The sequence below is a fragment of the Manis javanica genome, chromosome 8 (genome assembly GCF_040802235.1).
Source record: "Manis javanica isolate MJ-LG chromosome 8, MJ_LKY, whole genome shotgun sequence".
NCBI lineage: Eukaryota > Metazoa > Chordata > Mammalia > Pholidota > Manidae > Manis > Manis javanica.
In genome coordinates, this window is record NC_133163.1 from 44,870,402 (window position 1) to 44,892,945 (window position 22,544).

Genomic DNA, 22,544 nt, shown 5'->3' on the forward strand with positions numbered 1-22,544 from the left:
TCTGCATCCTTGACAGCATTTGTTGTTCCTAGTCTTTTCTATGTTGGCCATCCTAACTGGTGTGAGGTAATGGCTCATTGTGGTTTTAATTTGCATTTCCCTGATAATTAGCAATGTGGAGCATCTTTTCATGTGTCTGTTGGCCATCTGAATTTCTTCTTTGGAGAAGTGTCTGTTCATATACTCTGCCCATTTTTTAATCAGGTTATTTGCTTTTTGGGTGTTGAGGCATGTGAGTTCTTTATATATTTTGGATGTTAACCCCTTGTCAGATATGTCATTTATAAATATATTCTCCCATACTGTAGGGTGCCTTTTTGTTCTGCTGATGGTGTCCTTTGCTGTACAGAAGCTTTTTAGTATGATGTAGTATCATTTGTTCATTTTTTATTTTGTTTCCCTTGCCCGAGGAGATGCATTCAGGAAAAAGTTGCTCATGTTTATATTCAAGAGATTTTTGCCTTTGTTTGCTTCTTAGAGTTGAATGGTTTCATAACTTACATTCAGGTCTTTAATCCATTTTGAGTTTACTTCTGTGTAAGGGGTTAGACAATAATCCAGTTTCATTCTCTTGCATGTAGCTGTCTAGTTTTGCCAACACCAGTTGTTGAAAAGGCTGTCATTTCCCCATTGTATATCCATGGCTTCTTTATCATATATTAATTGACCATATATACTTGGGTTTATATCTGGGCTCTGTAGTCTGTTCCATTGGTCTATGGGCCTGTTCTTGTGCCAGTACCAAATTGTCTTGATTACTGTGGCTTTGTAGTAGGGCTTGAAGTTGGGGAGTGTAATCCCCCTGTTTTATTCTTCCTTCTCAGGATTGCTTTGGCTATTTGGGGTTTGGCTATTTTAGAACTGTTTGCTCTAGTTCACTGAAGAATGCTGTTGGTATTTTGATAGGGATTGCACTGAATCTGTAGATTGCTTTAGGCAGGATAGCCATTTTGACAATATTAATTCTTCTTATCCATGAATACAGGATGTGTCTCTATTTATTGGTATCTTCTTTAATTTCTCTTAAGAGTGTCTTGTAGTTTTCACAGTATAGGACTTTCATGATGCAACTGTAAATGAAATTATTTTCCTCCACTCCTAATTATTAAAAAGCATCTCCAAAATAATATTTTTCTTACCCACAGTAGCACTACCATAAACAAAACTATCAATAATTCTAAGTAGCATCTATTAACTAAGCCATATTTATATTTTCCAGTTGTCGCAACTGTCTTACTATTGGTTTGTTTAAACCAGAATACAAATAAGGGTCCCATCTTCGCATTTGCACTGCATTTGGTTGTTACGTCTCTTTAGTCCCTTATTTTAAAATAGTGTCTACCCACTCTCTCATGTCAACTTCCCCCACCCACCAGTGACATTCTCTTACTGAGGAGAACAGGCCAGTTGTCCTATAGAGTGTTTTGCCTCTGGATCTGTTCCATTCAATCTCTGGATTTCCTATAAATTAGATTCTTTATAAACCCTAAAGATTAAAGCTAAACATTTTGACTAGAGCAGTTCATCAGGGTGCTGAGGATTCTGTAGGCTCTATCTAGCAGTCCCACAACTGATGCTGGCTTATGACAACAGAGCTCAGAATTTCATTAGTGAGGGAACTTTTGAACTCTCATTTCCTTTTATTGTCATTGAGAAAACTAGCTCCAGAAAGACCATGACTTGTCCAAGAGATTTTAGGGAGTTAGTGACTTGACTCAGGTCAGACCCAGGAGCTTGATCCTGTTCTCAGCCTCTCACCACTATATCCTGTTACTTTCTGCCATGATTACCTCTGTGTTTGTGTTTAGGCTAACTCTGTTTTTAAATATATTATTCAGTGTTGATTTTCTAAAATGGATGTTTAAATGACTTAGGATCTTCAGAAAGACCAAAAATAGCATAAACAGTAACCAAATTATAGCTGTCCATATAAATATAAAATTTCGATTAGTATAGAAGACCTTGGTTCTATGGTAAAGTTTTAACTGAATTTTCTTTGCAATACCTAATGTTCAGGTGTTCTTTACTTTCTTCTGCTGGCCAGGAAGGTGATAAGCTAGAGTTCTCAAACTCCCAAAGCATAGCACTGACAGATGAAAAATCATTGATTGCTGCTAGAACAATTATTCAAGTGTACAGTAAATAGTAATAGGTGACCAAATACAACAAATGCTTCCAAGGCATGATGCAAATGACTCTATAATTTTACATTAGGTTAATTGATAATCTAAAAATGACCATTACTTTATTAGCCTTTTTGGAGACATAGTATTTCTTATACTTAATACTTGGCTCAAAAGTATTACATTTTAGATATTAATTAGTACCTTTTAAGATTATAGATTTGGCATTTCCTTATAGTAGGCCCTGTAATAACTTAGGTCTTCTGATCCAGGTTCTTGCTGAGTCACATCTGAAGCTGTGTCCTTTTTCTCCTGTTAGGAAGATGGTGCAGCTTAGATATGCAGGCTCCCAAGCATGACAAAGGGGTGGAGACGCCGTGCAGTGGGGCTCGCTCTGCATCAGTGTGGGATTTTTAAGGCCACCATGATGTGTGGAACGGCAGTATTTATAATTACACTTTCAGCTATTATAATTACACTTTCAGCTTTCTTGGCTACATTTTAATGTTGCTACAGGATAATTTGCACTTATTGAATGTTTCCCATCAATAGAGGAAAGACTAAGAACTGTACTGAGAATTTAACTTCAGCAGGAAACCTTGGCTATATGTCAAATAAAATTTGTTGTTCTATTAATAGTCATTCTTAGATATTTTCCTTTTACTGCATTTATGTAACTTTTCAAATGTCTATATAAATACTGCTAAGCCTTAAAGCTACTAGATGTTTTAAAGATATATTTTCATTGTGTTGAATTAACATAATACCTTTATTGTGTTTCCTTATTTCTTTATTTTGTCACAGAGAAGTACTATATTTTCACTTAGCTTATTATTTCTGTCTCTTCTCTGAAGGTCCATATTGGTTATCTTCCTAACAAGCAAGTGCTTGGCCTCAGCAAACTTGCAAGGTAAGTATGACTGTGTGATGGATAGGAAAACAGATTTTATAGGAGCTGCCCCTATACAGTGAGCATCTCATTAGGCTTTTCTTTCTCTACCATTGCGGCTCTAACTTGGAAGTTACATTGCAAATTAAAATTTCTAGTTGCGGAGACCAACAGACTTAGAGGACCTTTGATTCAAATGCCCATTTCTTCTCATTCTCCGATGGCCTGCCCTCCTGCCCCACCTTCCACTGCTTCTTCCACTGGCACATCCTTGAAGTCTTCACTCACCCTTTCTCTGTAGAGCCTTCCCTGACTGAAGAGGACCCAAGGGTGCTTCAGTCCAGCCACTGTCCTATAAGGGTGGTTTAGCAAACATTGAGGGATGGGAGAGGAACCTGGGCAGGGTCTAACTGCACTGCACTGTTTCCAAATGTTTAATCAGACAATCTTTTGGGGTCACACTTCTGCCTCCCCCTGTACTGGCATACCCCTGGAGTCCTGCAGAGCCAGGAAGTTCACTTCTGGCTTCTTTGCTTCTGCAAACACAAGCTCGTTCCTTTCTCAGCTCTATTCCAAGACAATGCTTACTCTTTTCCCCTCCTTTCTGCTACAGTCTTCTTTTCTGTTCTTTATCCTGTGGGTTCATGTCTTTTAAAAAATTCCTTTGCTACCATTTTTATTTGGGTTTTAGGAAGGGCAGATGATACACAAGTATGGTCATCTGTGTTTAGCTTAAGTCAAATTGAGCTTTCATGTTCACATACCTCTACTAGGCCCAGCCCCTAATATTTAATTGCCCCTAAATATCCTTTTTTTGTAATGTCTTTGTATAGACTTAGTGAGTTCTGGGTGATGGTGAAATACTGGGAGGGGTGTGTGTATGTGGAGAGAGAGTTAAGAACAAAATGAAGGAATAGGTTATGAACATGTGGTCAAGTATCTCCCTGACCCTACCTTTTTAAAAATAAACCGAGATAAATTTGGATAACCTGATTAAGTTTGTAGTGACCATATCAAAACTGGAATAAATTAATCTTTGTGATCAAGTGCCTGTTCTGTGGCTGTGATGTTCCTACTTCTTTTCTGCTTAGACACTGGGATTCATCACAATCCTGAAATGGTGATACAGGTATTTTCCAATTCTATGTTGGATTCTGTAAAAACCACCCCAGCAATCTGACAGTTGCATTCACAGCTGTTCTTTTTACTTTGTTTTCACTTACATTTTCTCACTCATTTCCTCTAGGGATTAATGAGAACATAGGTAGAAGAGAGACATTTAACTCCCAGTTTCTGACCTCATTCCTCCTCAGCAGTCTCTCCACCAGACAGGGCTATTAGATAATACCTGCAATTACTTCACTGCAATAAGGCTGTTAACACAAACCTGGAAACATTGCCACTCATCAGTGATCTCTACCCAGTGGCAGTGCCAGGGAGTGGCTGAAAAAGGGTATTGGTGGTAATGGGGGTAATAAATCCTACTCTAATTTCTATTAGCAACTCCTCCCCAGTAGCTTACTCCCAAATATATAAAGTTATGTTGACTGTGGATAAAAGTGTCTTTACTAAAATTGGCTATTCTTACCCTTTAATACACAGTCTAAGAAAAATCAGCATGCTTGCTGTGCAAACATAGCTAGCTGTAGGCCCAGGCCCCTGGTGCCCTCTGTTCCAGCATGATTGCCAACCCATATGCATTTTTGTATAGTAATTCTGCAACTGTTGATGCCTATAACAGGCTGTCCACATGTGAATGGAGTGTAGTGGATAGTTTTCATATTATAAAGATGCTTTGCAGACCACCAGGCCTTGGTGTTAATGTAAGCAAAGTTTTCTTCAATACCACACTGTGTAGACCATGGGTAACACTTTATTGAAATGGATTCTTGAGTGATCCTGTGAGATTTTGGAATAAATGATAACTTGTGGTAGAAGGGAATAATTTTTAGTTATTTCCTTTCCTAGTGAAAGGAAAAGGTGTCAAATAATTACGGTTTCATGAAACAAAGGAATTTATTTTTAGCATGGGGGTTTATCTTTATAGGATCAAAACTTAAGGAGAAAATGGAATGCTAAACCAAAGAACTGAGTGTGTGTTACTTCCAGGTATTTTGTTTAAAAAAAAATTGAATAAAGCTTCTACTAAATGGAAAGAAGACTAAGATTTTTACCCAACTGCTTATTATTCCTTATAAGAAGTAGGAATATTTAGGGAATGAAGAGTAATAAAACTGAATGTCTTAGTAAAACTTCACTGCTCATTTTAATCTTGTATATGAAGTTTGTTATATACTTACCTTTAAACGAATGACCTTTCGGTGCCAGGGAAGTCAAATATCAAACAGAAAAGCCTTAAATAACAAGAAAATGCCAGAAGTGAGTTGATCTGGTTTAACTCTAGTTGAATTCTAGAGCAAACTTAGTTTGTTGCTGAAAATCCATTGAACATATATTAGTTTTCTTGCCTTAGATTAATTGAGTGAACCTAATTTAAATATAGAATTGTAGTACCTTGGGGTGGTCACGGTTAATCTGTCTATTGAGCACCTACTGCTCCAGCTACTGTGGCTGCAGGAGAGACTAGGACACAATCGCTGACCTCAAGGAGGATGGGCAGTGTGAGGCAGCAGGTGCCACAGAAGGGTGTGGTTTGGAGCTCTGAGTTCAGAGAAGTCCAGATGGATGTCGCCTGATGAGGCTGAAGAGACCCAGAGGTAGAGGGCTGAGGAGGATTTGAAATAGAAGAGAGGTGTCCTCTCTTCTATCATAGTTAATGCATAAGCAAAGGCAAATAAGAGGGTAGGAGCAAGGCATATTCATGTGGATAGGGAGCATATTGATTGATAGAAATAAGAGATTTAGGCGGGGCACCTGGGAGATAGTTAAAAAGTAGGATGGGCATTAGATTACAAAGGGAACATTCTTTTTTCCTCTTTCTCTCTCATATAAAACTAACATGCCAGTTAACCTTAAACACAAATGAGTGAATAAAAGACAAAGCTTTTCTTTATTATTTCTATTCCCCAGAATTAAAAGCAGAGATTTTTTTCACTTTCCTTCTGGAAATTTTCTATTCAATTTCATGTAGCAAACAAAAACATACAGCTCTTTAAAACTAGCAAAACAAAAAACAAAAAAAACGGGAGAGCATACCCTATATTCTATCCTATAACTTTTTAGTTTTTTAATCTAAAATACCTTGAAATCTCTTGTACATCTTTTAGCCCAAAATGTTCAAGTTCCTTTTAATGGCAAGATAGTGTTTCTTTGATTGATTAGTACAATTCATTTAACTAGTCTTTGATAAAGATTAAGTACAATCTACAGTTTGAGCTCTTGTTAAAAAAGGAAAAAAATGCTTTGATGAGCATAGTTTTATATATCTGCATACTTTGAGTCTACCTTTAAGATAAATTACTACAGGAAAATTTGCTGGGTTAGGGTAGCTGAATTTTTGATACTACCTAATTGTTCTCCAAAAAAGATCATACCAATTTATACTCTAATAATAAAGGGTGTGTGTTTCTCCACACTTGTCAACACTGGGTGTCATCATATTTTTCAATATTTGCCAATCTGTTAAGTGAAAAATGGTACTTATTGTTTTAATTTTCATTTATTTAATAGAATAAGGTTGAATCATTTCAGAAACTTTCTGCTCTTAGTTAGTCTTTGATAATTTTTCCCCTAGGTTGTTTGTCTTTGTTGCTGATTTGCATGAGGTCTCTGAATGCTAAAGCAATTAAGTCAGGTGCTGCACATAATTTTCATTTGTATTTTGATTTTGTTTTATAGTATCTTCCATTAAGAAGTTTAAAACTTCTGTGTAGTCATAAACTCATGTTTTTTGGGTTGTTTCTGTGGCCTTATTTTTATATTTAAATCTTTGCTCCATCTGGAATGTATTCTGGGGCAAAAAGTGAGGCGAAATCCATGCATTACTGTTGTTTGCTCACTGGCCTCCTGCAACACCCCCACTTCACTCCCATAGCCATGCTTCCTTCCTTCTTGCTGTCTTTGCTGCTGCGCGGTTGGGCCTTTCTTATATTCTTCCTGGGTTATATGTTAAATTCCTAACTCCTCTTCACCTTTTATCTCTTAGGGTTTTTAAATCTTCTCCTATATGCCTCCAGGATGTTCTTTCCAAAATGTGAATTTGATAACTATCCTCCTCTATAGCTCCACATAGGTTTTAAGAAAAAGTTCTAACTCCTCCCTTTAGCTGACAAGTCCCACTGTGATCTGGCTCCATCTCCTGCTGCTCTTTTGCCCTTTGCTTTAGCCATACTTGATAATTTGCATCCTGATGTTGAGTCAAACTTGTCAAGTTAAGTTATATGAAGGTACCAAAAATACTCTTTAAGATTTTCAAGGGTTAAATATACCACTCATAGGTTCTTCCTGTGAGAGTGTCACCAGATTTCTTCCCTGGGTGCCAGAGGAAAAAAAAAAGAGGAGGGAAAGCATAATGCAAAAGAGAAAACAGAGGATTTAGCACAGATGTTATAAGACCAGTAAGCAGGCTATTTAAATAAGATGTCTGTGGGGTTAAATCCAGTACCCAACCATGTCCCCTTTAGTTAAAAAAAATCACAAAAGTTAAAAATATAAATCAAGACAAAATTTATCAAAGGGGATAAAGTTGTTCCTCTTATTCTGAGGAAGTTTGAATAATAAAAGAGGTAATAAGTCTTTATTTATCAAAAAAAAAGGATCTGTCTGAAATGCATAGAGAAGCTGACAGGACCTGTAACAAGTAGAAACACTAATTTCCTCTCAGTCTTTGATTGGGTAGATAAAAAGGTTATACAAAGCAGTGCAGTAGAATTTTGGCCAAAAGGCAAGCTTAAACTTAAAAAAACAAGAATTGTAATTATGTAACAAGAAAGTAAATTAATACAAAATTACTCTTAAAAACAGCTATTTAGAAATTAAAATTCTTTTAAATTCCTTTGACATGATAGAAAATCATAATGATGCAAGCACTATGTATCAATATATACAATCTGAAGTACAAAACTGTACTTTGAAATTAATACCAATCCTCCTCAAACTCTTACAAAAAAATAGAAGAGGAGGGACTACTTCCAAACTTATTTTTCAAGACCAGCATTACACTGATAGCAGACAAGGACACTACAAGAAAAGAAAATTACAGGCCAATATCCCTGATGAACATAGATGCAAAAATCTTCAACAAAATATTAGCACACCAAATTCAACAATACATTGAAAGCATCATACTCTGTGATCAAGTGGGTTTATTCCAAGGACAAAAGAGGCAAATTAATCTATGTGACTTAACCATGTTAACAAATGAAGGATAAAAACCATACAATCATCCAAATAGATGAAGAAAAGCATTTGACAAAATTCAACATCCATTCATGATAAAAACTTCCAACAAACTGGGTATAAAGGCAATGTACCTCAACGTAATAAAGGCCATATATGAGAAGCCCACAGTTAACATCATATTTAATGGTGAAAAACTGAAAGTGTTTTTTCTAGGATCAGGAACAAGACAAGATATCTATTCTCGCCACTTTTATTCAACACAGTATTGGAAGTCCTAGCCAGAGCAATTAGATAAGAAAAAGAAATATATCCAAATTAGAAAGGAAGAAGTAAAATTGTCTCTATTTATAGATGGCATGATATTATGTATAGATAACCCTAAAGAGGCCACCAGAAAACTGTTACAAGTAATAAAGTCAGTAAAGTTACAGGTTACAAAAAGCAGTTGCATTTCTGAATACTGACAATGAACTGTCAGATAAATTATAAAAATAATCCCATTTGAAATTACATCAAAAAGAATAAAATACTCAGTAATAAATTTAAACAAGGAGGTGAAAGATCTGTATGCTGAAAACTGTAAGTCATTGATGAAAGAAATTGAAGAAGATACAAATACATGGAAATATGTATGCAAATACATGGAAGGAAGATACAAATACATGTGAATGGAAAGATATTCCATATTCTTGGATTGGAAGAATTAATATTAAAATGTCCATACCGCCTAAAGAAATCTACAAATTCACTGCAGTCCTTATCAAAATTCCAATGTCATTTTTCACAGAAACAGAGTAAAAATCCTAAAATTGTATTGAACCACGAAAGACCTCCAATAGCTAAAACCGTCTTGAAAAAGAAGAACAAAGCTGGAGGCATCACACATTTTGGTTTCAAGCTAAATTATAAAGCTGTAATTATGAAAACAGTATGATAGTGGCATATAAACAGTCACATAGACCAATAGAACAGAATAGAGAGCTCAGAAATAAACCCACCCACATATGGTCAACTAATTTATGACAAAGGAGCGAAGAATATGCAATCAGGAAAGGATAGTCTGTTTAAAAAGATGATGTTGGAAAAACTGGACAGCCACATGCAAAATGAAACTGGACCCCTGTCTTACATCACACACAAAAATCCACTCCAAATGGATTGAAGACTTGAACATAAGACCTGAAACCATAAAACTCCTAGAAGAAAGCATAGAGGGTAAGACCCTTGACATCAATCTTTATGATGATTTTTTGGATTTGACACCAAAAGCAAAAATAAGTGTATCTACATCAAACAAAAAAGCTTATGCAAAGTAGAGGAAACCACCAACACATTGAAAAGGTAACCTACAGAACGGGAGAAAATATTTGCAAATCATGTATCTGATAAGGAGTTAATGTCCATAATATATAAATAACTCATTCAACTCAAGAGCAAAGAAACAATCCTATTAAAAAATGGGCAGAGGAACTGAATAAACATTTCTCCAAAGAAGACATACAAATGACCATCAGGTACATGAAAAGGTGCTCAATATCACTAATTGTCAGGGAAATCACAATGACATTTCACCTAGAATCTGTTAGAATGGCTATTATAAAAAAGACAAGAACAAGTGCTGGCGAGGATGTGGAGGAAAGGGAACCCTTATGCACTGTTGGTGAGAATATGGATTGGTGCAGCCAAATGGAAAATAACGTGGAAGTTCCTCAAAAAATTAAAAATAGAACTGCCATATGATCCTGCAATCCCACTTTCGATTATATATATCCAAAGGAAATGAAGACAGGATATCTAAGAGGTATCTGTACTCCCATGTTTGTTGTATACACACACACACACACACACACACGATAAACATGAGATGATGTTAATAATTAGGTGGAGGAATTCTTTCATAATGTGTATGTATCTCAAATCACCATGATGTATGCTTTAAATGTCTTACAATTTTAATGTCAATTATACCTAAATAAAGTTGAAATTTGTATGTATTTATTCTATTTATTTATTTATTTTGGTTTCATTAATATGCACTTACATGAACAACTGCATTCCCTGTGCCCCCCCACCCCACATTATGTGTGCTAATCATAATGCCTCTTTTTCCCGTTATCCCTCCCTTGCCACCCATCCTCCCCTTTCCCTTTGGCAACTGTTAGTCCATTCTTGGGTTCTGTGATTCTGCTGCTGTTTTGTTCCTTCAGTTTTTGCTTTGTTCTTATACTCCACAGATGAGTGAAATCATTTGATACTTGTCTTTCTCCGCCTGGCTTATTTCACTGAGCATGATACCCTCTAGCTTCATCCATGTTGTTGCAAGTGGTAGGACTTGTTCTCTTCTTATGGCTGAATAATATTCCATGGTGTGTATGTACCACATCTTCTTTATCCATTCATCTACTGATGGACACTTAGGTTGCTTCCATTTCTTGGCTATTGTAAATAGTGCTGCAATAAACATAGGGGTGCATGTCTTTTTCAAACTGGGCTGCTGCATTCTTAGGGTAAATTCCTAGGAGTGGAATTTCTGGGTCAAATGGTATTTCTATTTTTCATTTTTTGAGAAACCTCCATACTGGTTTCCACAATGGTTGAACTAATTTACATTCCCACCAGCAGTGTAGGAGGGTTCCCCTTTCTCCACAACCTCGTCAACATTTGTTGTTGTTTGTCTTTTGTATGTTGGCCATCCTAACTGGTGTGAGTTGATATCTCATTGTGGTTTTAATTTGCATTTCTCTGATTATTAGTGATGTGGAGCATCTTTTCATGTGCCTGTTGGCCATCTGAATTTCTTCTTTGGAGAAGTGTCTGTTCATATCCTCTGCCCATTTTTTAATTGGCTTATTTGCTTTTTGTTTGTTGAGGTGCATGAGCTGTTTATATATTTTGGATGTCAACCCCTTATCGGATATGTCATTTACGAATATATTTTCCCATACTGTAGGATGCCTTTTTGCTGATGGTGTCCTTTGCTGTACAGAGCTTTTTAGTTTGATATAGTTCCACTTGTTCATTTTTACTTTTGCTTCCCTTGCCCATGGAGATATGTTCATGAAGAAGTTGCTTATGTTTATATTCAAGAGAGTTTTGCCTATATTTTCTTCTAAGAGTTTTATGGCTTCATGACTTACTTTCAGGTCTTTGATCCATTTTGAGTTTACTTTTGTGTATGGAGTTAGACAGTAATCGAGTTTCATTCTCTTACATGTAGCTGTCCAGTTTTGCCAATACCAGCTGTTGGAGAGGCTGTCATTTCCCTACTGTATATCCATGGCTCCTTTATCATATATTAATTGACCATATATGCTTGGATTAATATCTGGACTCTCTATTCTGCTCCACTGGTCTATGGGTCTGTTCTTGTGCCAGTACCAAATTGTCTTGATTACTGTGGCTTTGTAGTAGAGCTTGGAGTTGGGAAGCAAGATCCCCCCCATTTTATTCTTCCTTCTCAGGATTGCTTTGGCTATTTGGGGTCTTTTGTGGTTCCATATGAATTTTAGAACTATTTGTTCCAGTTTGTTGAAGAATGCTGTTGGTATTTTGATAGGGATTGCATTGAATCTGTAGATTGCTTTAGGCAGGAGGGCTATTTTAACAATATTAATTCTTCCTACTCAAGAGCATGGGATGAATTTTCATTTATTAGTATCCTGGTAAAGTTGAAATTTTTAAAAAGCTGCGGTTTGGAGGTAAATTATAGCCACAGATGATTTCATTATTAAATAAGAAACACTGACAACAAATAAACTAAGCATTTAATATATTTTAAAGAAAAGGAATTATAAAGCAAATGCAATAGAATTGAAGACAAAAACTTAATTTAGAAAAATAAAAAAGAATAGAAGTAACAAACCACAAAGTTAAAAATCTTGTATCCGATTATTTAGAAGTCTGATTGAGAGGATAATTGTACTATGAGAAGCTATGTGACTAAAAATATACTTTAAAAACTTTAAATCTGCATGAATAATTTTTTTAAAAAGATGGAGACAGAAGGGCATGAACTAAGAGTTTAAAACAAAGGATAAACTAGTAACCATTAGAAGAAGTCAAATTAATGTTGGGAGTGGGGTGAGAGGGAAGAGGCTGGACCCAGTCAATTTAATAGGCATTCTTTCAAATTTCCAAGTAACTACTAACTCCCATGTTGTATAAGTAATTCAAGAGCATGAAAAAACTTGAAAAGCTATACAATTAAATTGATGAAGCTACCTATCCCTGATAACAAAACCTAATAAAGCTAGCATAAAAAGGATTATAGACTAATCTCACTTAAGTGGTTGTAAAAATCCTAAATAGCAAAAAATCCTAAATAGCAAAAACAAATAAAGAAACCCACCTACTTTAATAAGCTGCAAGTACTCTTTTCATCATGACCCAGGGAGCTTTACTCCAAGAATACAAAATTGGTTTAAATTAAAATTGGGAAATACTGATTCTGGGAGTATGGTAAACTAGACTGCAATGATATCTCTCTTGGTATAGCATATACCAAGATAAAATGTGTATGACCATTTCACATTTTGTAGGAAATAGAAGGCAATTCCAGTGAGAATCCACAGGAATTAGCAATGGAGCCAAAGTCGGGGTTCTGTACAACTTCTAAGTACAACTTCTAAGAAAAAATAAAATGCAGTAATTGAATCCAAAGCCCAGTACACTCATATCAAATAGCAGTTTAGGCACAGCCAAAAATAACTGGTGAACTGGAAGAAAGGTCTAAAGAAATTGCATAGAATGCAATAGAGAGAGACAGGTAGAAAATATGAATGATAATGTAAGACACATGGAATACTGGGAAGGTCTAATATGCCCTTAATTGAAATTTCTGGAGATAACAGAGGTAATAGGAAAGGTGCAATATGAGAAAAGGAAATGTTTCCAGAGCATGTACAAAATACCGGTCTTCAGATTCTGGAAGCCTAACAAATTGCAAACAGAACAAAATTAAATCCCCACCTAGACACAACATAGAAAACTTCTGAGTACACATACTCAAAAATATCTTAAGAATGGCCACAGAGAGAAATACATGGTAATAGCAATTAGGCTGATGACTGGTTTGCCAACAGCAATATTGGAAGGCAGGTAAATAGTGGCAAACTAGGATTCTATTCTCAACAAAGACCTCTCAACAAGTTATCTTCAAGAATGAGAGGAAAATACAGATCTTTTAAAAAATTCAGAGAAGTTGTATGACTATCTTTAATGCTGAGAAGACAGAAATTTAATATCTACTCCTTCCTTGAAAAAGAAAAACAAGCTAGGAATAAGAAATTAGAAACTATAAGCACCCTGTTCACTACATAATCACAGACAGTAGTAGGCACTCAGTAATAATCTGCCTGAATGACCCTCCTTGGGCATGACAGTGGCTGTCTGCAGGCATCGTGAGTGGGAGTAAAATGTCAGAGGCATTCCTATTAAAGTGGGCAAAAATATGGATGCCCAATATTCCCACCGTTGTTTAATGTACCTAAAATTCTACTTGAGAAAAAGAAATGATGACTATAAGAAGACAGTAATTTTTAAATTAATGGCATCTCCTACTTACATAGTAGAAATGAATCGCCAGGAAAACAATCAGAAATAATATATATGGAAATTTGACCCTGTTAAAAAAAATAAGACACATTTCCTCTCTAGGAGCTACAAAACCACCCTTTCTTAGGTTTTTGTTCAAAGTTAAAACAATATAATCATATTCTTTCAATGTTGTGTATCTACTGGGAACACTAGGGAGAATCGAGGCAGCTCCCGTCTTCAGGTTGAGTGGGCAGTAGGACGGTGTACCTGCTGCTGACTTCGCTGCAGAGGACAAGTTGTCAGTTCTGTCTGAGCAGCACAGTTGGGAGTAGAGCCATATAATGCCTCATCGGTGAAGTGATCTTTAAATTGAGTACAAATTCATGACTAAGAAGCCAAATTAAAAACAAGATCCTTAATGTGAATTGTTATCTTCAAATGGGTACTTGACATGACCATCTTTACATGTCACAAGTAGAGTGAAAGATGTTGAAAGGGGTAAATTTATCACTTGACAGATTGTGTTATAAACTAAGATCAGGAGGCTTTTATTTTAGGGCATACTGAGTGTTTACTTACATAGATTTATAAAGAGATGTCTGAAGAAGTCTGTTCAGTTCTAATCTGATTATACTAATAGGTTTAGTTGGTGAAGTGGTTGACGATAGTCTGCTATTAATTAACAAATAGTCTTTTTATTTTTAACTTGAATTTTAATCTCTGATTAAACAAAATGATTAATTAGAGCACTTGAGACTTGGCCTAAAATTGAGGACTTGGGAGCTTTAGAATTACTCACCTCTAATTGTGTTTTTCCTAAGTGAACGTGTCATTTAATTCTCTTTCTCTTTGGGAACATAGGAAGCGCCTACTCTGTGCTTGCTGGTCTCCTTTAGACCCTCCCTCCTCTCATTGCCCTGTAGTTTTTCTTTCTATCCTCCTTCTATAAGCTTTAACTCCCTGCCTACATCATGCAATTGCTTCAATAAATTCCTTTTAGTCTTCTGAGGAAGGCTTACCAATTTCATCATACATTTATGACTGACTAAAGCAATTCTTTCTTTTCTAGGATTGTAGAAATCTATAGTAGAAGATTACAAGGTAAACTTTTGAACTATTTTATTTACAGGAAAACACTTTCTGAAGGAAAAATATTTTGTTCTTATTACAAGTATAATATACATGACTTTAAAAATTAAGACATTAAGACCTTGTAGGAATATGAAACAAACTCTGCTGCATTTCAGTCCTCCAGAAGACATTAGTGTTGTGTTTGCACACATTTAATGCACAGACCAACATCTTAAAATAAATTTATTTTTATTGTATTTAAAGTGGACTCCTATTGCATATAATGGGCTTTACTTTCTTTTTTCCCTACATTTTTTTCCATTAAATGAATCTTAAACATTTTTTCCACATCTATGTTAACTATCTCATTCATTTTGCTGGCTGTTCAGCCACTGTGCTATGGCTTGATTTAACCAATCGCTGCTCTGATAGATATTTGGGGGTTTTGTAAATTTTCAAATAAATAGGTGCAATGCTAAAAACTCTTACAGAAATGAACAGTCTTACATGTTTTCAAAGATAAGTTGTTTATTCACCACAGGCACCCCATTATTTAGGTTAAGTAGTTGATTTTCAACATTGCTCTAAGGATAATTCAATAGTTGGACTGTAGCCTCCTGTTAATCCCATTGCAAACTGTTTATCCATTTGCTTTGCCTCCAGGGAGGTGCTTGTTATCAATATTCTATTGGTCTTAACTGCACCCCTAAGAGATAGTGGCCAGAGGGGTGCCAGAGGGCGTCAGGAGTTCCTAAGCTCTTCCATTACCTGTACTGCAGGCAAGGGAATTGAAGAGGGGCTTCCCATGGGCCAGGTAGCAGACAGAGCAGACTGGCAAAAACTGGTGTGTCTTGCCTCTTAAAGTCACAGAAATCTGCATTTCAGAGTTTCAGATATCCTAGAGACAGCTGAAGCTTCCAGCTCTCTGTGTGTTTCTCTTAAACTGAGCTCCTTGTCACATCCACAGTTCAAGAGCGCCTTACAAAACAAATTGCTGTAGCAATCACAGAAGCCTTACAGCCTGCTGGAGTTGGGGTAGTAGTTGAAGCAACGTAAGTCTGTGTTTGCCTTTGATAATGTCCCTGTGGGGCACAACAATCCTATGTAGTTCTGCACAGTTTCTCTAGCACTAGAGGATGCCACATAATTGACACTGGCACATTTCCCATGGCCTGGAGCCCTTGTTCCTCTATTATGTACTGTGCTCCTGATACTGGAACCAGGGTATAGGAGACTGGGTTTGTTTTGTTTTTGATGGGGGTTGTGGAGCTATAGGGAGTCATAAGCTTTAATGTAGTAGTGTCCAACCTGCAGTGTTCAATGTCTATCTTGATTTCCTTTTTGGCTCTTTGTGTGCTAAGCAGAGTTTTCCTAATATATTTTTGTCACACATTAAAAAAACAGCTAAGAATGGGTACAACGGGCAACTGAAGACACTTTTTTTTTGTCTGTTATTTTTTTTTTGGCATCATTAATCTACAATTACATGAAGAACATTATGTTTACTAGGCTCCCCCCTTCACCAAGTACCCCCTGCAAACCCCATTACAGTCACTGTCCATCCGCATAGTAAGATGCTGCAGAATCCCTACTCGTCCTCTCTGTGTTGTACAGCCCTCCGCATCCCATCCCCCACCCCCCCACTACACATGCTAATTGTAATGCCCCCTTTGAAGACACTTTTTTAAGTTAAAACGAGTTAAGAAAAATTGCACATATCTTCTGGGCAGTTTTTATCCATTCTTCTGGCACAGCATGAGCTCTGTACTGCATGAGCTGGCCAGTGTCACCAGGTTGCTTAGACTTACTGTAGTCACCGTTCTCTGGATTCTGCCTGGTGAGACCAGCATCCTTCAGTATTTCTCTGAACACCCACACTAGCATTGTGCTGTCTTGGTCCTAAAGACGGATCAAGTAAACATTCTAAAGTTCTTTTTATCCAGAAGTTGTTGTATCTCTAGACCTCTAGTATTTTCACCTATGAAGAAAATTCTGTTTTTTCCTCCCCTCTTGTTGGATTGGATGTATTAAACACACAACCATTTATTTGATAAGAATAAAAGCTATAAGATTAAAACTTCTTTAAAGTTTTAAATCATATCTAAGAAGTGAAATTGGGCACACTTGGTAACTGTGAACTCAGGTTAATCAGATTTAATTTTTTGGCCTGCTTTTTATTTTAAAAACCAAACCAGCAACTGTCCACTCCTTTAAATCACCTTTGTTGTCTTGTTTTGTAGACACATGTGTATGGTAATGCGAGGAGTACAGAAAATGAACAGCAAAACTGTGACCAGCACAATGTTGGGTGTGTTTCGGGAAGATCCAAAGACTCGGGAAGAGTTTCTAACTCTCATTAAGAGCTGAGCTTCAGTGCCCTGTGGTTTGCAGATCGTGCTGCTCGTAGCATTGTCTGTCTGGTCTTAATTGTTTGTGCTTTCCATTTTCAATTGTTACGTTTGTGAACGTCATTCCTGGTCAGTAATTGTGTTTAATAATTACTTCTAGCAAGTCAAATAAAAATAATTAACACAGGGTTGAACCCTTTACTTTCTTCTTGTCACCTTTTAGTGGCAATTTGCAAGCAAACTGCCAACAGTTTAAGTTGTGTGCACAACATCACTGCCATTCAGGTAACCTGGGAAGGGAACAGGATGCATGTGTTTTGTTCAAATAGTGTGGTCGTTTGCTTCGTAAGCATAGGAGTATTGGGAATGAGAGAAAACTATGGCCAATATACTGTTTTTTTCCTCTCCCCAAAGAAAAATGACATAGTGCTCAAAATAATTTCTGTACAGTGTGCATGCAGCACTGCTCTGCAGCTTCCAAGTCCAATAGGCTCCACTTCAGTCATGTTTACTAAACTGCCAGTGGCACTTTATTTTCTTTTTCCTTTTTTTTTTAATTAAGGTATCATTGATATACAGTTCTTATGCTCAGGTTTTACGTGAGCAGTATTGTGGTTACTACATTCCCCTCTTATCAAGTCCCCACCACATACCCCATTACAGTCACTGTCCATCAGCATAGTAAGATGCTATAGAGTCACTACTTGTCTTCTCTGTGCTGTACTGCCTTCCCCGTGCCACCCCCCTACATTATGTGTGCTAATCATAATGCCCCTTAATCCCCTTAACCCTCCCTTCCCACCAGTGGCACTTTATTTTCTAATATTTATTTTATAACTATCCAGTTGTAATGTTAGTCACCAAAGGAAGGTGGTGGAATATCTGTTATTTATTTTACTGGGCATTACTAAGAGGCACATTTCTACCTTCTATTCTTTTTTAAATTCAAGTACAGGAGATTGTTTATGTGCTAAAGTCCTGAAGTTGTTTATGAGTGTATTCTCATGTCAACATACATGATTTAAACCTTTAACTCTCTGTGCCTTGATGAGAATATCACACCATTCAGAGTACAGATAACTTTGCCTTTTTTTAAAAGCAATTATTTTACAAGAATTAGTACCAACACTGCAAATAACTAGTCCTCACAGTTTTACCTTTAGCAGTTTCTTAGAAACTTACTTTCTCTATTCCTTGTAGATGCCTCAAAAACTTTTTTTGTAAATGTCATCAAATATTTTTCTACGTAGTTGCAGAAACTTTTGGGAGTGTCCCTCATTTTCAGATCTGCAGAACCATAGCCTCAATGAACATGCAAGAATGCAGAGTAAGGACATTGTAGACCACATTATAGCGATGTCCAGTGTCTAATGAAAGCTGTATTGTTGGTGTCTATGAAAATGCCCTGTAGTTTTCTGGAATTACTGGAAAATGCCAGAAGCTCATGTACTGGTTCCCCTTGTGGTCCACCAGAGTCCTGTCTGCAGTGTAGCTGTTTTAAGTGCTTACGGTCATTTAGTCCAGGAAGCTGTTGCCTTATCAATGATGATCTTAAAATTTCCTCCCCTGGGGCACTGTGGGCCAAATTAAATGAACCCAACTCCCCTGCAAAAGTACAAGCACAGTTATCCCACAGAGAAGTCTCTTATTTGGTTGACATGTGCTCCTCAGATTTATCCCATTACCTTAAGAATTCATTACAGTACTTGCTTTTACTTTGGTCGTCTCTGCCACTTTTATGACATTTGACTTGCAATGGAGCAAGGTAGCAGAAGTGTTTGTTTTTTAAAAATTCTTCCCTATGTCTGTTTCCTATATTTTTCTATACTTGGAGTTTCTAAAGTACAGTGCTAATTGACTGAATTCCTTTAAAAAAACCTAACCTGATATAAACAGTATCCTGCTTAATAGACATTTAAGGTAGAATTATACACTCAACTCATGTTTGGTGTTTTAAAGTAAAAGCAGGAGTGACTTGGAGGACCAAAGAAATTGTTAGCTATGTATTTATCTTTCTGAGATCAATTGTATTCCTTTTTAATGATTCTTTGCTCAGACATTCCTTAGAAGTGTTCTCATAAAGGTCTAATGTACTCACAGGCTGTTGTCTTATTGGTAAATGCAAAGTACTTGCCTTGTCTGTTTACTCTGGTCTGTAGTACTTTAAGATTACCTTTTCATATCCATGGCCTGGAGTCACCTTTGGGGATTTTTAAGAATTTGATGCATTTAAATACACTGTTAAAGTTAATTGTTTGAGTTTTATGTATGTGTATGTTCTTGAAGTTGGTTCTGTTTAAATTATTAAAGTGTTATACTTTGTTCTTGTGAAAGTAGTTTCTTTCTGAACCACTGTGTAGATAGATCAGTAAATTCTTTTAATGGTATTGTGTTTTACCTAAGGCCCTGGGAAGGGCTGCTCTCAGCCACCAGGCTGCTAGAATGAAGAACCAGCAGCAGTACAGACCCAACCGGGCTCTGTTTCCCTTTGGCACTGGGTTTGGCATCTCTGCCCTCACCCTCCTGCCAGGGATGGGGAGATGCAGGGGGATGGTGAGGAATCTGAGGTGCCCTTTGCAGTTCCAGGGATAAGCATGTTCCCAGCCCATGGCAGATACCGCAGTGAAACCAAAATCAGTCGTGGGAACAGCTATATTGGAGAAGCTCTTTATTGCTTACAAGAGGCCTGACTCCGTTTATCTCTCCTGCAGCTACTCTCACTTGCCTTCCTCTCTAGTTTTGGCACCTGCTTGCCTCTCCCCTTGCTGCTTCTGTGAGGAACTCCACAAAGGGAGCCCTGGCAACTGACAGGCACCAGACCGGTTGCAGCAGAGAGGAAGAGGGAACAGCTTCTCTCCACCCCTCGTCCCCAAAGGCTGCGGGAAGAGAAACACCTATGTCTTGCCAATGGGTTTCAGCCCTGGGCAAGTTCGCTGTGGATTCAATATGACTAAAGAAATTGACAGCAAAATGTTCTTGGGGTTAAAGGGTTATACCCAACTTTATTTCCAGGTGTCAGGTCAGTCACTAAAATCCCATTCACTCAGAGCGAGTCTGCATGCAGCAAGCCGGTCTCTGCCTCTGGGCCATTCTGTCTGCACAGCCATCCCACACAGCCATCCTCTGGGCCTCTGTCCTCAGTGCTGCCACCACTCCAGCCTCTGCTCTGCTCTCTTGCAGCCTTGCAGCCCTGCCACCATGTCCTGCCCAGAGCACTGGGTGAAGCTCTTTATATAGTCAACAGCCATGTATTGCCCACAGGTGTGCAGTGGGCTAGTCAACCAGGGCCAGGTGAGAATCCTGGCCGCAGGAACTCTCATTTTATCCACAACCTATTTATATGAAAATGGACCAAGGTCAGGAGAGGGATTCTGCAAATACTGCAATTTTCCCACACCTTTGGGTCCCTGTTGTCCTCAGCCTAAATGTAGGTAACTGCAGCTTCCTGAGAACTGATACTGCTTCCTGGGTGGGAGCTTTTGGAGAAGGACGAGCAGGCTGGGGCAGGGCGTGGAAGAGTCTTTCCCTCCCTGTTTCACGGAGGAGTCTACCCTGGACAAAACTTCCAAGGAGGTGCGAAGTTTTGCGGCCTCTTTTCTGTCCGTGCCTTCTGATATCTTCATTTCCTTTTCAGGGTGGTCTTCTCTCCATTCCTTGCCCTACCTAGTTAGAGGCCCTGGCCTCCCTGGTGTCAGAGTGTCCAGGTGCTGGGCTCTGGAGCGGCCAGCGACTCCTCTAAGGACCATATAGACTGTTGGGTAGCGAGTCTAATCAAACTAGGAGTGCTTACTGAAATAAGCATTCCTAAAACAACTCACAGGTGTCAGTAAAACAGCTGCTCAACTAAGCCCAAGTTGCTGCTCCAGAGCTTTCTCACTCAAGATTGATTGGCCGAGTTCCTTGTTTTGTCATTTACTAGAAGAGCAGTTGGCAGACACGAAAGGTTTTAGAGAAGTCTGTCTCAATACAACACCTGGATTCACCATGATAGGCCTGGGCTCTCCTGCTGATAAGAAGAGGAAGTCTCAATAGATAAGTTGAAGTGTAAATGCCTGACAGCCCCAGCCCTCCCAGAGGCACTTGCTTTATGTTTATTTGGAAAAAAATATGTTCAGGCAGCACATGAGTACATGACCTCCATGTACCCATCTCCCAGCTTCAGGGATTCTCAGCTCATGGTCATCTGGATCCCTCCATCCCTCTCATTCCCACTGGATTATTTCAAAGCAATTCCTAGGCATCATTTAATCCATAAATATTTCAGACTATCTAAAAGAAAAGGAATCATGTCTTCCCAATGGGTTTCAGCCCCGGGCAAGTTTGCTATGGATTCAGTGTGACCAAAGAAATTGACAGTAAATCTTCTTTGGGGTGAAAGGGTTATACCCAACTTTATTTCCAGGTGGCAGGTCAGTCACTAGAATCCCATTCACTCAGAGCGAGTCTGTATGCAGCAAGTCGGTCTCTGCCTCTGGGCATCTCTGCATAGTCGTCCCATATAGCCGTCCCGCACAGCCATCTTCTGGGCCTCTGTCCTCTGTGCTGCCACCACTCCAGCCTCTGCTCTGCTCTCCTGCAGCCTTGTAGCCCTGCCACCATGTCGCACCCAAAGCACTGGGTGGAGCTCTTTATATAGAGTCAACAGCCATGTATTGCCCACAGGTGTGCAGTGAGCTAGTCAAACAGGGGCAGGTGAGAATCCTGGCCACAGGAACTCTCATTTTATCCACAAATCACATTTTTTAAAACCCAAATACCATTAATTATTACAGAAAAACTTAATGTTTTAATATCAAGTCCAGTCAGCATTCATTTTTCTCTATTATTTCAATTTTTTTATAGTTATTTGGATCATAGTATAAATGACCATATTGCAATTGGTTGATCTGGTTTTTACAAAACATATAATTTATCAACCATTTTAAAATGTACAGTATGGTGACAACTATTGGCACATTGTTGTGCAACAGATCTCTAGAACTTTTTCATCTTGCAGAACTGAAAACCTATACCCACTGAACAATTCCTCTTTTCCCTGTCTCCAGCCCCTGGTAACTACCACTCAACTTTCTGTTTCTAAGAGTTTGACTACTAGATTCCTCATATATGTAGAATCATACAGTATTTGTCTTTTTGTGACTGGCTTATTTCACTTAGCATAGTCTTCATAATTCATCCATTTTGCAACATATGATAGGATTTCCTTCTTTTTAAAGGTAAGATAATATTTCATTATATATATATACACACACACACACTATGCTTTCTTTATCTTTT

The 22,544-nt window shown here is 37.8% G+C and overlaps 1 protein-coding gene across 9 annotated transcripts in view; it reads left to right on the top strand.

The window, feature by feature from the left end:
• GCH1 (GTP cyclohydrolase 1) overlaps window positions 1-22,544 on the top strand; it is a 108,556-nt gene that overhangs the window by 47,363 nt on the left and 38,649 nt on the right. For 5 of the 9 annotated variants that reach the window (XR_012120503.1, XR_012120504.1, XR_012120505.1 and 2 more), the window contains exon 3: window positions 2,978-3,033. Coding sequence is in view for 5 of the 9 variants with exons in the window: in XM_037016619.2 (XP_036872514.1) it covers window positions 2,978-3,033 (56 nt within the window). In the remaining 4 variants the exon portion in view is untranslated. Of the gene's footprint in view, window positions 1-2,977; window positions 3,034-14,917; window positions 14,950-15,886; window positions 15,972-17,159; window positions 20,423-22,544 lie in introns of those variants that run through there. The other 4 variants (XM_037016622.2, XM_037016617.2, XM_037016621.2 and 1 more) reach the window with 4 other exon arrangements.